The sequence below is a fragment of the Ciona robusta genome, chromosome 5 (assembly GCF_009617815.1).
Source record: "Ciona robusta chromosome 5, ASM961781v2".
Classification (NCBI taxonomy): domain Eukaryota; kingdom Metazoa; phylum Chordata; class Ascidiacea; order Phlebobranchia; family Cionidae; genus Ciona; species Ciona robusta.
The window spans coordinates 2,850,013-2,865,357 of NC_143239.1; the positions used below are offsets into that span (position 1 = coordinate 2,850,013).

General features: G+C 36.8%; 3 protein-coding genes across 3 annotated transcripts; 1 reads left to right on the forward strand and 2 right to left on the reverse strand.

Moving 5' to 3' along the window:
* Window positions 1–53: 53 nt before the first annotated feature.
* LOC149735575 (cytochrome P450 2C5-like) lies at window positions 54–4,094 on the reverse strand. Its single transcript, XM_089878098.1, has 9 exons — window positions 3,152–4,094; window positions 2,936–3,081; window positions 2,409–2,511; window positions 2,054–2,163; window positions 1,619–1,734; window positions 1,436–1,551; window positions 1,017–1,161; window positions 767–930; window positions 54–704 (listed from the first exon to the last, which is right to left on the reverse strand). Exons 1-9 carry the CDS (start codon window positions 3,425–3,427, stop codon window positions 387–389), a joined length of 1,494 nt encoding a protein of 497 aa, XP_089734224.1. The 5' UTR covers window positions 3,428–4,094; the 3' UTR covers window positions 54–386.
* A 666-nt stretch (window positions 4,095–4,760) lies between these two features.
* Window positions 4,761–7,856, forward strand: LOC149735576 (cytochrome P450 2C16-like). Its single transcript, XM_089878099.1, has 9 exons — window positions 4,761–5,177; window positions 5,248–5,393; window positions 5,695–5,797; window positions 6,118–6,227; window positions 6,285–6,400; window positions 6,471–6,586; window positions 6,933–7,077; window positions 7,143–7,306; window positions 7,395–7,856. Exons 1-9 carry the CDS (start codon window positions 4,902–4,904, stop codon window positions 7,710–7,712), a joined length of 1,494 nt encoding a protein of 497 aa, XP_089734225.1. The 5' UTR covers window positions 4,761–4,901; the 3' UTR covers window positions 7,713–7,856.
* A 514-nt stretch (window positions 7,857–8,370) lies between these two features.
* On the reverse strand, window positions 8,371–14,698 carry LOC149735577 (eukaryotic translation elongation factor 2-like). The gene is made up of 14 exons (XM_089878073.1): window positions 14,545–14,698; window positions 14,042–14,256; window positions 13,433–13,614; window positions 12,598–12,806; window positions 12,245–12,478; window positions 11,875–12,127; window positions 11,552–11,747; window positions 11,113–11,236; window positions 10,712–10,818; window positions 10,240–10,375; window positions 9,688–9,831; window positions 9,286–9,498; window positions 8,794–9,109; window positions 8,371–8,693 (listed from the first exon to the last, which is right to left on the reverse strand). The coding sequence occupies exons 1-14, from the start codon at window positions 14,545–14,547 to the stop codon at window positions 8,500–8,502; spliced, it is 2,526 nt and encodes an 841-aa protein (XP_089734199.1). The 5' UTR covers window positions 14,548–14,698; the 3' UTR covers window positions 8,371–8,499.
* Between the last annotated feature and the right edge of the window lie 647 nt (window positions 14,699–15,345).

Here is a 15,345-nt window from a genome sequence, read left to right on the forward strand (position 1 = left end):
AAGTCTCCTACTTTTAATACTTATTGATTAAACCCTAATCCCAAAGTTCGAGCTTTGCTGCAACGTAGGATCAAGGTTTATTTTGAAATTACAATCTTTGATCAAAAATGAAAGTGGTCGTAATTATATGCTTATATATAATATGCGGCATTATGGTTAAAATACAGTCAAAAGATTATAATAACTAGATGCGAGAGTAAAGAATTAGAGTATTAAAACGATCATGGCAAAGAAAAAGAACAACTGTGGGCAAAAAAAGAATTTATATGGCCCCGATATGCGAGCTCAATAACTTAGCGCACGTATATTTGTTCGTTTGCTTGCTATGATATACACTATAGCATATGTATATGTTATAGAAATTTATACGTGGATTGTTAGTTAATTCAAACTTCCTTGGCAATTTGTTTAAAGGGATGGGGTACACACATGAATCCTGAGACGCCCTGTTGGACCTCGGACAACTGTGGTTCATTTGGATCCGGAAGAAACTCAAACTTCTGAACCATTGAAACTAGGAAGATGAAGATTTCCATTCGAGCTAGTTGTTCTCCCAAGCAATGACGTGGACCCACCGAGAAAGGCATCACGTATTTAGACTGAACAAAGTTTCCCTTCTCATCGAGGTGGCGCTCAGGTTTAAACTTGCTTGGTTCGTCCCACACATCAGGATCGTTGTGCACCGCCCATAAGTTACACACAAGCTGGAATAGACAAATAGTTGATTATATAAAATGATTTTTTTTATTAAAGCATATCTTCTTACCCACGTTCCCTTTGGAATGGACCACCCTTGTACTTGAACATCATTGCTGATCTTGTGCGGTACACCGAGAGGTGCAAGCGTGCGGAAACGAAACAATTCTTGCATGAATGCGCATGTGTAAGGCATTTGAGCTTTGTCCTTCATGCTAGGTGTCTTTTCTCGGCCTAAAATAAATAAAATCTTTCTTTAGCTTACATTGTATTGAAGAATGACTACAAGTCTATAGTGTAATTAAGCTGTGTTAACATACCGATTACATCAAAGATTTCCTTTCGTAGTTTGTTTTGTTTCTCCGGGTGATGAACTAAGCATAGCACAGCCCAACGCAACGTTCCTGTTGTTGTTTCAGTTCCAGCAACGTACAAGTCGCGTACGTATTGGATCAACTGCAGATCCTACAACATGCAGTATATACGTGTAACATAATCTGTCGTGTACATATAGTCTTCCATATATACATAGTAGACTGGAGAAATACATATAGTGGGCTCTTTTAGAATTGCGAAAATGTGGTTAATTAATTATGCAAATATTTTTTCTTTACTACCAATTAGAAATAGGTCAACAAAACATGACGAAAACATGTCATGTCACACCCCACCCATATTACTCCACCCTACTACACAATGTTATGGCTGAAAGTTAAAGGCACAGCGTAGCAGCCTTTACCGTAAAGGAAACATCAGTTTCTTTTTTTTGTTCTCCAATAAAAGCATCGATAAAGTCTCTAACGTTGTGTTCGTCATAAGTAGATTTATGCTGCGAAACCCAATTTACGATTGCTTCTGCAAAACGAAAAAAAAAACAAGTTTACTTAAAGGTCACAAGGAATCATTTCCTCATTAACTTTACCTCGAATTAATGTGTTAATTTTGTTCATTTCTTTTGGTTTGCTTAAAAACAAGAAAAGCAAATTCCTTAAGAACGGCATGTACAAAACCAACTTCGTAATTTTCCCAATTGTGTCGCTGTTATAAACGTACAACCATAAGTAAGTTACAAGATAGAGCATAACACAAACTTAAGTTAGTTTATACCGTTTCGAATACGATAGTTATAGTGAGGATTAAACAAATATAAAAACGAAATTAGAAAGAAAAATTACTTACATAGTTACACATACACCTGCGTGGTAATTCGTTAAGCAGGCACGATGTGTATAAAACAGAATACCCGTGTTGTAATGAATTTTGTTGCCCCGCCACGCGAGGGTAAAACAAGCCAAAATAGTATCATTCATTCAAAAAACACAGTTGTTAAAACAAAGCAAACTAAGCTAGCTGTTACCTATTCGGTGCTTTTTTACTGAGTGTTTTAAATATTTCATCATTGTAGTCCATTCTTTGACCCATTACAATGCTGGAAATGTTGTTTGAAACTCCGTTTGCCATAAGTTCCTATAATAAAACGAAAAACAGTGAATTTCAAAATTATGGGTTATTATTCATATAGTATGGTGGGGAAAGATGAGACACCTTTTCATTATATGTTTTCATCCCATTCGGTAAAAAAAACACGACTCTCATAGACCGATGTTAATTGTTTAAAACACGATAAGGACAATTGGACATTATGTGCTAAAGGAGACCATCTCCTACCGACCTACTACAGTAAAGGTGGTAATAAATATTTACACACGTACCGCAATGTCGAATGGTTTTCCGTTGTTTGAACGAATGGCATCGTTCAAATATGCGATTTCTTCCACAATGCGATCTTCCATGCCTCGCTTGCCAACACCAAAGCTGAAAAAAACATAAAAAATATTACCAATGAATGTAACTTGTTAACCTTAGCTTGGCACAGAAACGACAGTCGGTAGGCCTATATTATTTGCTGTTCTGTTTCATACACCTCGTGCCCGCTTAGGAGTTACCGCGTATCTAACTTTTTGCGTGATTGTTTTTTGTGTGCAACTGAAAATTTGGTCAATCCATTTGTGACCACTGGATTAAAGAGCAATTACCTTTAGGTGTCTTACACAAGGACACATAAACCTACAAGCAGCAACAAATCAAATGCAGGAGCAGTGTATGTACAATATTGTAAATAAATCTATTCACAGAATTTTCCTATATGTGTATATTTATGTAGCACGCGTTTCAGAAGATATATTCTATATCCTTTTTTACCATCTATGCCATTTCTTATACAGATACATTCGCTTACCCACGGAGTGTTGTTAACCCAAAACGTCGTTGAACTTTCCAGTATTCTCCATAGTCAACCATCGCCACTCCATGATTTTTTGTAACCTGTTTAAACACAGGGTGGTCTGGTCTACCAGAAAATGAATTGCCGCCTTTCACCAAGCACTGTTAATAGGAAAATCGTTACGGTCATGTTATAATAACATATTCTATACCAAACTTCACGATAAGTTACCTCGTTTATAGTCTTGTGGTCGCCGAGTACAATCCAATCGTTTTGACCCAATCGCACAGACATCATAGGTCCATACTTCTTGCTCCATTTCCTAAAATCTTTTTCTGTGTGTTTGCCCAAGAATGGCACCATACCCAAAAGCGGAATACCTCTCGGACCAGGGGGGAAATTCCTTGGTCGTTTGTACCAGTAATACAAAATAAAAACGAAAGCGCAGCTCGCCGTTAAAACGATGCTCATGTCAAAATTTGTAACTAAGTTTACCAACATACTCATTTTTCTATTGTTGTTATACAAAGTATCTTCTATGCAACTACAACCAACTGCGCACGTTCACAGCGCGTCTGTATTTATAACACATGCGTTGCTGGTGTCTGTTTACTGGCATGACTTTTCATGGCCCTTTCACCTACTGAGAGGTCGTAAACATTCTCCTTACTGAAAAGTCACAGTGACTCGACGTACCGGTTGTTTACACTGCGGTTAATATACTTATAAACTATATTTATGATGACTTTTACAATCTTATAACACAAATATAGTCAGTGAAACGTATTTCCTAACTTCCTATACATCAGCGTTTAACATAGCAACATTACATCAGTAATCTTTAATGATATAGTCATAACCATATAAGCCAACATTTAAAAAAGGCAAGTAAAAGCGCTTTTCTATAAAGCAAAATGTATATTCCAAACTATGAAAGTAATTCTATAAAGTGTATATAAAACAAAAAAGGTGTACAATCTTTCCCCACTACTATATATGGTCTTTTGTACTTTTGTTAGATATCTGGTTGCTTACGTTCGCTTAAACACCTGAAGCCATCTACACATTCTGTGTTTACTTCTACATGTCCTACGTTTAAAGGCGCAACTCAAACAGCACAACTGAAGTAATTCGTGTCCACCAAATACGTTACTCGTGTGCAGCACAATAGCAATCATGGAGACGGTCTTCTAGAGATATCTTCAGTCGGCCGTGTCGGGGAGAAACGCACAAGTATAGTTGCAGACTGCTCGCTCTTATAGTCTAGTAGGGCGTCTTGGCGCAAGGCGTGGAATACGACTTCGTACAAGATGAATGCAACTAAAATTCATCTTTTTCCTTTGACATGCTAAAACTATACTTCGTTACTCGATCATATAAATAAATACATACACAGCATGTTGTACAAGTACGTGTTAAACACTGCCAAAGTACTAATTCACCAGCGTGTTCTAGCACCCCTTGATTAGGAACCGTATGTATAGCATTCAACACGATTATAACTCGCAACGAATAAGTTAAATAGTGTTTCGGGTCTTTCTTCGTAGCGCGGGATAACTGCTAATGGACGTCACTGTTTAGTTAATCAGTTTTCTTGCAGAAAATTTGCTCCCAGGATTTTAAGCTACTGTCGTTTAATTATCACAAAGCATTCTGTCGCGCAGAGTAATTAGTATAATAGAAGATGTCGTAACTATGTTGCCATGATAAAGGATATGTACGTTGCTATCAAATTTTTTGATAAAACTTGTTTCGTGTGTAATATTAACCGCAGTGTAAACAACCGAAACATCGAGTCATTGTGACTTTTCAGTAAGGAAAATATTTAACAACCTTTCAGTAGGTGAAAGGGCCATGAAAAGTCATGCTGGTACATAACAAACCAGCAACGCAAAAAGTATAAAATGCGCACACGAAGCAAACATGCTGCGCAGTTGGTTGTAGTTGCATTGAAGATACTTTGTATAACAACAGTAGAAAAATGAGTATGTTGGTAAACTTAATCACAAATTTTGACATGAGCATCGTCTTAACGGCAAGCTGCGCTTTCGTTCTTGTTTTTTATTACTGGTACAAACGACCAAGGAATTTTCCGTCTGGTCCGAGAGGTATTCCGCTTTTGGGTGTGGTGCCATTCTTGAGCAAGCACACAGAAAAAGATTTTAGGAAATGGAGCAAGAAGTATGGACCTATGATGTCTGTGCGATTGGGTCAAAACGATTGGATTGTACTCGGCGACCACAAGACTATAAACGAGGTAACTTATCGTGAAGTTTGGTATAGAATATGTTATTATAACATGACCGTAACGATTTTCTTATTAACAGTGCTTGGTGAAAGGCGGCAATTCATTTTCTGGTAGACCAGACCACCCTGTGTTTAAACAGTTTACAAAAAATCACGGAGTGGCGATGGTTGACTATGGAGATCACTGGAAAGTTCAACGACGTTTCGGGTTAACAACTCTTCGGGGGTAAGTAAGTGTATGTGGTCATGAGAAATTTTACAAATTATGCGTTTTACCATAGTATACTGAAATTCAGCGTACCATGGTTAAGCTTCTGTAAGTGCCATCTTTTTAAAACAGAGACTGTACATAATCTCTCTATATAGCCTATATATACACGTTCGACGATTTCTTTTATACGCAGCCTATAAATTTATCAAATTGTGTAGATTTATGTCGCAAAAACAACAAATTTAAGTCCTGAATCCGTTTTAATGTTTTCCGTGTTTAACAAGCGAATGTTTAATAACGAGATATTTATTACAAGGTTTGGTGTTGGCAAGCGAAGTATGGAAGACCGCATTGTGGAAGAAATCGAATACTTGAACAATGCTATTCGTTCACATAACGGAAAACCTTTCAATATTTCGGTATGTGTTTCTTTGTTCTAGTACTCTATAGGTATATTACACTTGGTCCAAATTTGCCCTAAAACCCACTTTCCCAGGTTCTAGTAGGGTGAGGGAGTAAGGGGGGAAGATGGGGCACCTTTAGCACAGAATATCTAAATATCTTGATCGTGTTTTAAACAATTAACAACGGTCTATGGGAGTCGTGAGGATGCAGTTTTATTATTTTAATTTTCTTTGTTTATTACAAAATGTGACGAGAAAATCAGGGATAAGGTGTCCCATCGTTCTCCACTCTACTATATATATAGGAATTTAATTGTAATGCTGACATTTTATAGAAACTTTTCGCCAACGCGGTTTCGAATAATATATCCAGCATTGTTATGGGTGAAAGAATGGATTACAGTGACAAAATATTTGAAACATTAACCCAAAGAACAACCGAGAGGTATAGCATTGTTTAAAGCCATTTTTTTTCGAACTTATAATTTTCAATTTATAACAGCGACATGGCGGGAAAAATTATTCGATTTTCTATATTTGTTCCTTCTTTGTGGAATTTGCTTCTTCTATTTTCAACACAAGCGTCAAAGCAGACAAGTGTTTTCAATTCCATTCGAGGTGAAGTTAATTAGGAAATATTCGCTATAGTAAACTTGCCTTAAAACTTTATCGTTTCTTTGTTTTGCAGAAGCAATCGTAAATTGGGTTTCGCAACATAAATCAACTTATGACGAACACAACGTTAGAGACTTTATCGATGCTTTTATTGGAGAACAAAAGAAAGAAACCGATGTTTCCTTTACGGTATAAATGTATTTTACACTCGCATGGCGGGGCAACGACATTTCTGTTTATGCACCTCATCGGGCATGCTTACGAGTTACCACGAATGTAACTTTAATGTGTTTTTATTTTTAACGGATTTTTTAAACACTTTTTTTGAATGGCTGGCAATTTGGAAAACTCATTAGTGACCACCGGGTTAGGGCGATCGTTAAGTATCTTGGCCAAGGAAACGCATACGTCCACAATGGTAGCAGCGACAAGCCTTGAACCCGTTAGCTCTGGGTTACAGGCAGGCACGCTAACCACTTTGTCACGGCGCCGGACGAAAAAGCACTTGGGCCTAACAATTTATTGCATGTTGTAGGATCTGCAGTTGATTCAATACGTACGCGACTTGTACGTTGCTGGAACTGAAACAACAACAGTAACGTTGCGTTGGGCTGTGCGTTGCTTGATTCATCACCCGGAGAAACAAAACAAACTACGAAAAGAGATCTTCGATGTAATCGGTATGTTAACACAGATTACACTTTAGACTTGGTAGATATTTAAATAATGACAACTAAAATTGTAGGCCGAGAAAAGACACCTAGCATGAAGGACAAAGCTCAAATGCCTTACACATGCGCATTCATGCAAGAATTGTTTCGTTTCCGCACGCTTGTTCCTCTGGGTGTACCGCACAAGATTAGCAATGATGTTCAAGTAGAAGGGTGGTCCATTCCAAAGGGAACGTGGGTAAGAAGATATGTTGCTGGGACAGCAATAATTCTATTGAACCTGTCTTTTTATATAACCGGACATGTATAACCTTTTTTTGCTGCAGCTTTTATGTAACCTATGGGCGGTACACAACGATCCTGATGTGTGGGACGAACCAAGCAAGTTTAAACCTGAGCGTCACCTCGATGAGAAAGGAAACTTTGTTCAGTCTAAACACGTGATACCTTTCTCGGTGGGTCCACGTCATTGCTTGGGAGAACAACTAGCTCGAATGGAAATCTTCATCTTCCTAGTTTCAATGGTTCAGAAGTTTGAGTTTCTTCCGGATCCGAATGAACCACGGTTGTCAGAGGTGCCGCAGGGCATCGCGGGAATGATGTGTGTACCCCACCCGTTTAAACAAATTGTAAAGGAAGTTTAATATTGCCGATTGACATTTCACTACTAATTTATAAATTATTATAATAGACGCAATTAGTTTTATATTGTATACACTCGTTTAACTCTATTAAGCAATCAAGGATAAACAAGACAATGAATTGCTATTAAAGCTTCTATCAGGCTATATACTGCAGTTCTGCTGAAGCAAAATTTAATAAAAAAAGAATTAAAAATTTCACTAGTGTTTTAATTTAATCGACGTAAATAAACTGTTATTCTGCGGATGGTACCAAACCGGCAAAAATTCTTGCCTAGTTTTGACGGTCGAAACGTTGGTTACAATAATGTTTTTAACTGCTGATGCAAGATACAGTCTTAATAAACTTTAAAGGAGTAAGGTGGGAGAGAAGGGACACGTTTACCACAATATATTTAAATATCCTAAACGTGGTTCAAACAAATAACAACGATCTATGAAAGTAGCGGTTTTAGAATTCTTTGAATGTTCTTTATTTACTACCAAATAGACAAAAAACAAAAATTATACGGTGTCCCATCTTCTCCCACCATAGTATAGATCTTTACAAAGATTCTGTAAATTTTTAATATGAAATTATTTTTAAAACAAGCCTTTCACGGTTTCACTATACCGATAGCGCGAAACGAAATTTTAACACTTCCTAAATAAAACACGCGAATTTTCTTCCACCATTTATTTTATTGGTTGTGATTCAGATCATCAAACAGCGGGTGGTCACCGATCTAAGCGTTGTTGGTTAAGTTAAAAGAAACAAGCATGAAAGGATCTGTACAGAAGACGCCAACGTCTAGAGCTTGTCATAGAATTTTTCCAGAAGTGGTACGGTCTCGTTAAGACCCTTGCGCTTACGTGTGGCACTAACCACCGCAAAAGGCTTTGAGCCTTCATCCAGAGGGTCGCCATTGAACACTTGCCAATGGTCAAATACACACTGTGGGAAAGCCTGACCACCAGTATTCGATCGCAAATCAGCGGTGAAGCCTAAAGATGAAGACGTGATTATACACTCTGTATTAACCTAATTAGAAAGTTTTCCAATAGAAACTACAGATTAATAACACAAGTAAAGTGAAAAACTTACCAAAGGACTCATTGACAGGCAGATATGCATTCACTGTCAAGATTGGAGTTCCAGGGTTATGTGCGGTCTGGTTTACCTGACCACGACGTCTGTTCAATACACCATAGATGCCTCCAATGGCTTGTTCAGGGCATTGGATCTGGACCAAGTACATTGGTTCAAGAAGACGAGGTCCTGCAGTAAGCTGACAGGCGTACAACACACGACGAGCAGTTGGGATGATTTGACCACCACCTCTGTGGATGGCATCAGCGTGCAAGGTAACGTCATGGATGTTGAAACGGATACCTCTCATGTTCTCTTCACAAAGGACACCCTATAGGTAACATAGCGATTAAAACGTGAAGAACTTAAATTAAAACACAACAAAAAATCCGATCATATGTCCTCCAAACGTAGGTTACAGTGACTAAAATGTAAAAAACTTTAAAACAAACAAAATCCTACCATATGCCCTTAAAATGTAAAGAAACTCTTAGTAAGTTGTTTTACCTCTTTTGATGCCCACTGGAATCCAGCAACTACTGAGTCCTTGATTTCATTAAGATACTGCACAGCTTTGGTGCAATCTATCAAAAGGTTGGCTCCCGTACCTTCAGGTCCGAAACACCAGATCTTACGAGCTTCATTGACGTCAAAATCAAAGTTGTCGGCCAAGTAACGACCTCGGAGCTTTGCATCTTGTCTTGGGAAAATATCCTTGCCCTAGTGAGTGAATTTAAGTTGTTTTAAAGCCTCAGTGGCATGAAGCAAATAAAACATGCAAAATTGATAATGGTATTAATTACATTTTATGAACATAACATATATCTTTAATTAGGTCACCTAAGAAAGTTATTCAATAAAAAGCCAATTGTATGTTAATATAAAGGGAAAAAAAGAAAAGAAACTTACTTCATCAATCTTTTCAGATAAACCTTCAGGTAATGGCTGAGCAGTCATGAACAATCTGTTGTGTTTGTTTGGAGACTTGGACAAACACATTCTATCGGAAGCCTCGTTCACAGTCTCTCGGTAAGATACAACTGGATCAGATTTCTGAAACATTAATACATTATTGCATATGCGAAGGGTAGAACTGGTCAACCGATCAAGCTGTTTTTGTAAAGCATAAAAAGTCTAAAACTGGAAATTCAGTACATTTTTTATTAATATTCTTCACTAAAAACTAACCAGAAGATTATTTTTACCAACGTCAAAAAATGTCTGTCAGATTTCTCATTAAAAAAAAAAACTCCACTTAAAATGCCTTTTAATAATGTTCCTAATTAAAAACTGGCTAGAAGATCATTTCTACCAACATCAATAAATGTCTGTCAGATTTCCCATTAAAAAGCTAAAATGCCTTTTAATAATGTTCCTAATTAAAAACTAGCTATAAGATCATTTCTACTAACATCAATAAATGTCTGCCAGATTTCCCATTAAAAAGCTTCACTGAATTACCTTGATAGGGATCTGGGCATGGTCTTCTTCCAAATCCTTGAGGCAAATCTCAAGATGCAATTCACCAGCACCTGCCACAATATGCTCACCACTCTCCTCTATCTGACACAGGACCATAGGATCGGACTTGGCCAACCTGGAGGGTAATGGAAGGTTATTGGTTTGTTACATATTGTGAGTATGTGGCAGTGCTGTAGTGTTACGGATTTGGAATTTGTACAGATACACTTAGCATTATAATTGGGCAGAAAGTGAATCTAGTTTTTTAAAATAACTAACTGATTCAATCCTTGGGTTTAAATACAAGATCGGACTTCAGTATAAATATAATTTAAAACTTTAATTTAAATATTTTTTTTCAAATAATTAACAGTTTTAATTCTTGGGTTTAAAAATAAGATCAAAAATTTAATGCAGATATAATTTAAAACTTTGAGAAAAAGGAATCGTAGTCCTTTTAAGGATAACTGACCGTTTCAATCCTTCTACAAGCTTTGGAAGATCAGATGGATTCTTGGCTTCCACTGCAACTCTCACCACGGGAGAAACACTGAATTTCATCTGCTTCATGTTGTGAGCCTGACAAGGAAACCAGTAATAAGAGAATTGTAACCAGGCAATAAGGTGCAGGGTGTATCCAGGTATTTACAAAATGGGTCCAACTCTATATTAAAATGTGTGAAGACACAAACAAGTGATAACTAAATAAGTTATTTTATGCCATATTTTTTACAAAAAGGGTGTAGACCCCTTGTAGTAAACAACAGAACAAGTAAAACATCTTTACACTTACACCCTGATCAGTATGAAAGGTTTCAACATATTTAATACCCCATATTATATATTCTGCATCATGTATGGTAACAAGAATACCTGGTCACTAGTTGTCAAAGTTCCAGTTTTCACCAAAAAGTTGTCAACGCCGACCAAACCACAGATGTTACCACATGGTACGTCTTCAATAGCTTCAGTGTAACGACCCATCATCAAAATGGTTCTAAACATAAAGCAGATACATATGTTTAACAGTGGATTGGTTAGCGGGAAGGCATCTAACCCAGGAGTTACTTGTTCAAGGCTTATCCTAGCTACCATTGTGTGCATGTGTTTTTGAAAAAAGATACTTAACGGCAACTGGCAATTCAGTGTGGTTCCTGGTTCCTTACGGTTTGTCTTAAGGTAAAGTTAACATGCAGAGGACATGTGAAACAGAACACCAGCGTTTTAACGAAAATCATTTTCCCACCACCCAATGATCAACTAAGTTAGTTTAACCCGTTCATGTTCAATTAACTTTTTTGTGCCAGCTTACCTCTGAATAGGTTTAATGGCAAGATCTTTCTTTTCACCGTAAACGAAGTTAGGTCCCATAATTCGGACCTTCTGTCCAGTGGCTACGGTTCCAGCAAACACACGTCCGAAGGCAAAGAATCGACCTTTGTCTGATGTCGGTACCATCTTGCTCACATACATCATTAAGGGGCCTTTAGGATCACAGTTGATGATGGCTGAAGAAATGTTAATGGTTAGAAGCATATACTTTGGAACTGTTAATAATAAAATATCAAATGTAAACACCAGACTTCCAGATAAAAAAAGACAAAATTTAATAATAAAATATTACTAAACACATACCAGTGGCTACTTCATCATCAGCTGGACCTTCATACAACAACTCAGATCTGTATTTCTGAGCCACAACTGGTGATGGTAAATGAATGGTGATCATCTGAAGCAGAGTGTCTCCAGCTGGCAACCAGGTCCTCATAAAAGCTTTGAGAAGCTGCTTCTCCACCTTGTCTTTGTCATCTCCCTTCAGTTTGACATTACACTTCTCCATGAGCTTGCCAATCTCCTCAGTTTTGTTGTTCATGATTGCGTCAAACACCTAGGGTAGAAAGTTTAGCCATTTACTTCCATAGATGAACTAGAATATGCTGGCACAAAGAGCTGGACAATTTTTAAAACAATAAAACAAAATTGCTATGATAAATTATTGTACTACCTTATAGATAGGAGTCAACACAAAGGTGTTAAAGCCACGGTCGCTTTCAGGAGACTTTGATTTTGCCCATTTCTTGGTTGAAGGGTTGAAGTAGTTATCCCCCCATAGCCTGTTCATTAACTTTGGCAATGGAACTTTGAATTTTTCAGCGTACATTTCTGCAAACTGCTTGAGTGAAAAGGCCCAGCCATGGAGACCGGATCCAAAACCAACAGTTCCCTTCTGAGGGTCAATCTGTGAAAAAAAGCTTAAGTTATAAAAAGTGACACATAGATGCACAATATATGGACAATAAATTTTTTATTTGTAATATACGAATGACTAGAACAAGTAAAACAGTTGTTTGTACTCACCATAATGTTACCCATAGGACCATCTTCAACTGCGTAAGTGGCCACAATTACGTTCACACTTTCCACGATTCTCTGGAAGGTCTGGTACAGATCTTCCTTTTCCAGTTGCAACTCAAGCAGTGCACGGTCCATCTTGTTCATGAAGACAATAGGCCGGATTCTCTCAGAGATGGCTTGTCGTAACACGGTCTCGGTTTGCACACATACACCTGTAAGTCACATTTAAAACATGGGTGGTAAAAATAATACAAAACGTATCATAGTGGGTTAGAACACTGGTGTACGACTTGGCCAAAGTAGATAAAATATGGAGAGAAACAAATGGTCTGTAGTGCATTGCTTACAGTTAATACTTTGAAATACGTGGCAGAAAGTTGGCTCATTTTACACAGAACGTTATTTCCTGTAATGTAGACAGGCTGGTGGTTCGTGTTTAGTTTCTAGTAAAAATAGACCAGAGTTTCAGAATGAATGTAATGAGCAACAGCCTTTTGTATTGGCATAGCAAAACAAATAAATTTCGCAATAGTGCAAGTTTATGTTGCAATTCAGTGACTGAATAAACATAGACTCCCAATTTGTTTGCCACGACTGGTGAGTTATATGAAACTGTTGTTTGCCGTGTACTACTGATGTAATACTACCAGACTTTATGGGACACTACTTAACTCTCACTTATTAACAATATAAGACGAAACATTTGTTTTGTAACATTATAATTTTCAATTTCACTATGCTGAAAACAGAGCAAACAATTTAAGAACACCATGTCCACTATGTCATAGTGGATATTGCAGACATGGGACCCAGTGAACATAAGTAAAAAAATACTGACCACTGACGCAATCCACAACAACAAGAGCTCCATCAGTTACACGGAGAGCTGCTGTCACTTCAGATGAGAAATCTACGTGCCCGGGAGAGTCGATTAAATTAATCAAGAATCCATTCCCCTCTTTCTTTCCTTCAACCCATTGCATGTCCTTATCACTCAACTCGTAGTACATTGAAATAGCACTGTAAAAGTAAGGATTGTTTATTTAAATATTTTTAGTCAATTTACACTAAAACACGCCGTATATTTATTGTCAAAATTAAAAAAAACTTGTACGTTGGTGCTAGTAAAGAATCCTAAACCTTAACCAGAAGCAATACATCTAACAAATTCAAAATCTGTTACTGCTTTATTTATATTTCAATCTGAAGTTTTGGTTTAATAAAGTGAACAATTTGATCAAAAATTCAGATTTCAGTAAAGTGGAATACTAAAAACACACATACAGCAACTTTTTATGTAAGAGTATGAAAATGTCTGTTTTACGCGACAATTCTTAATAATAGCCCCCACACAAGACTAAGAGACAAATTTAAAAAAGGAGAGATCCTGTCAGTAACTACCATATTCTGCAGACTGGACAACAAAACTGGGTGTTTTATTACTTACGTTGACTTAATGGTGATGCAGCGATCCTGTTCATCTTTCCTGGTATCAGTGAATCGAGCTTCACCAGCTTTTGAACCAGCAATGATTCCTGCTTTGCTGACCAACGAATCAGTCAACGTAGATTTTCCGTGGTCGACATGGGCAATCACGGACATGTTCCGGATGTTGGTCTTCTTGTCCATGATCTCACGGATCTGATCGATGGTAAAATTCACCTGCGGAAAAAAGTAAAAATGAATATTTTGTAAAGTTAAGAATTATATATTTTCATTTATTAAATGTTGGGTCAGTCTCTAAGGATTTACGGAAAAACCACGAACTTGTAATTTCTCGCAAAACAATTGAAGAAATTATTGAAATTGGTCGACTTCTCATTTTTCAAGCAACTTTTTTATCCGACTTGATCTGCGTTTGTGCTTTACTAAATCGATAAATACCACTGCTTAGGCGTTAATGACCCTCTCTACTATTCCAATAAACAATTATGTTGCATTTAAACTTACCATGATGTTGTTTTTCTTGTTTCTAAACAACTGAACCTATAACAGCCTTTCCAATATTGAAGGCTTTAAAAAGGATCGAAACGTGATATTGCCTACGTCATCGCATGTCGTTGCCTGATGTTGCGCAATCAAACATAGAAATCAAAATCTCTCCTTAAAATTTTTTTATAAATTTTTAAAGTTTTTTTAACCTAAAACTAATAATTTTATTGATTATACTCTTAACTGTAATTCAAATATTACTAGTTAGTTTTTTTTGGTATGTTCGTAATAACTTTAGTAGAATTTCATGTTTTGTCATTTATGTTGTAAATAGTGCTGCATTTCCTTATTCTTTTAATATTTTGTTGATATATTTTCACTTTATTGCACATTTATATATTGTATCCGGTGATTTACAACCGTTTATGGGGAGGCGTTTGATTGATTTGTCGGTTTGTTCTTCTTTGACAACGACAGACAAGGAAAAAGGCGAAACCATGGTGCGCTTCGTTCGGTAAACAGATGGACTTTGGATACCGGTTGGCGACAAACATAAGCAGTATGTTGAGGAGATTATATAGTATTCAATAAGCACAAATATATAGTGTAATTTTTCCACATGCCGTTTGTTCGTAAGAGTATAGCATTCATACAGCTTCATAGCATTTAATGTTTTTCTCTTTTAAAGTTATTACATAAGTGAATTATAAATCTAACAAACATGAGAAAATAAATCAAGTATGCTGTGTCTTGTGAATTGTTTATATAATTTTGTACAAAGTTTTTAAACTTAAAAATAATAATTTTGTTTATAATGCT

Bases quoted from the DNA above. Each gene is read 5' to 3' on its own strand.
- LOC149735575 (XM_089878098.1), bottom strand. From the start codon at position 3,427: ATGAGTATGTTGGTAAACTTAGTTACAAATTTTGACATGAGCATCGTT. The intron at 2,164-2,408 runs GTACGTGTGTAA...GTTTTATTATAG, and splicing joins GAAAACCATTCGACATTGCG to GAACTTATGGCAAACGGAGT. The intron at 1,162-1,435 runs GTAAAGGCTGCT...TGCATGTTGTAG, and splicing joins AAACTGATGTTTCCTTTACG to GATCTGCAGTTGATCCAATA.
- LOC149735576 (XM_089878099.1), top strand. From the start codon at position 4,902: ATGAGTATGTTGGTAAACTTAATCACAAATTTTGACATGAGCATCGTC. The intron at 5,394-5,694 runs GTAAGTAAGTGT...ATTTATTACAAG, and splicing joins GGGTTAACAACTCTTCGGGG to GTTTGGTGTTGGCAAGCGAA. The intron at 5,798-6,117 runs GTATGTGTTTCT...GACATTTTATAG, and splicing joins GAAAACCTTTCAATATTTCG to AAACTTTTCGCCAACGCGGT.
- LOC149735577 (XM_089878073.1), bottom strand. The intron at 13,615-14,041 runs GTAAGTAATAAA...TTACTTTTACAG, and splicing joins TGCATCACCATTAAGTCAAC to TGCTATTTCAATGTACTACG. The intron at 9,499-9,687 runs GTAAGTTTCTTT...TTCACTCACTAG, and splicing joins TATCTGAAAAGATTGATGAA to GGCAAGGATATTTTCCCAAG.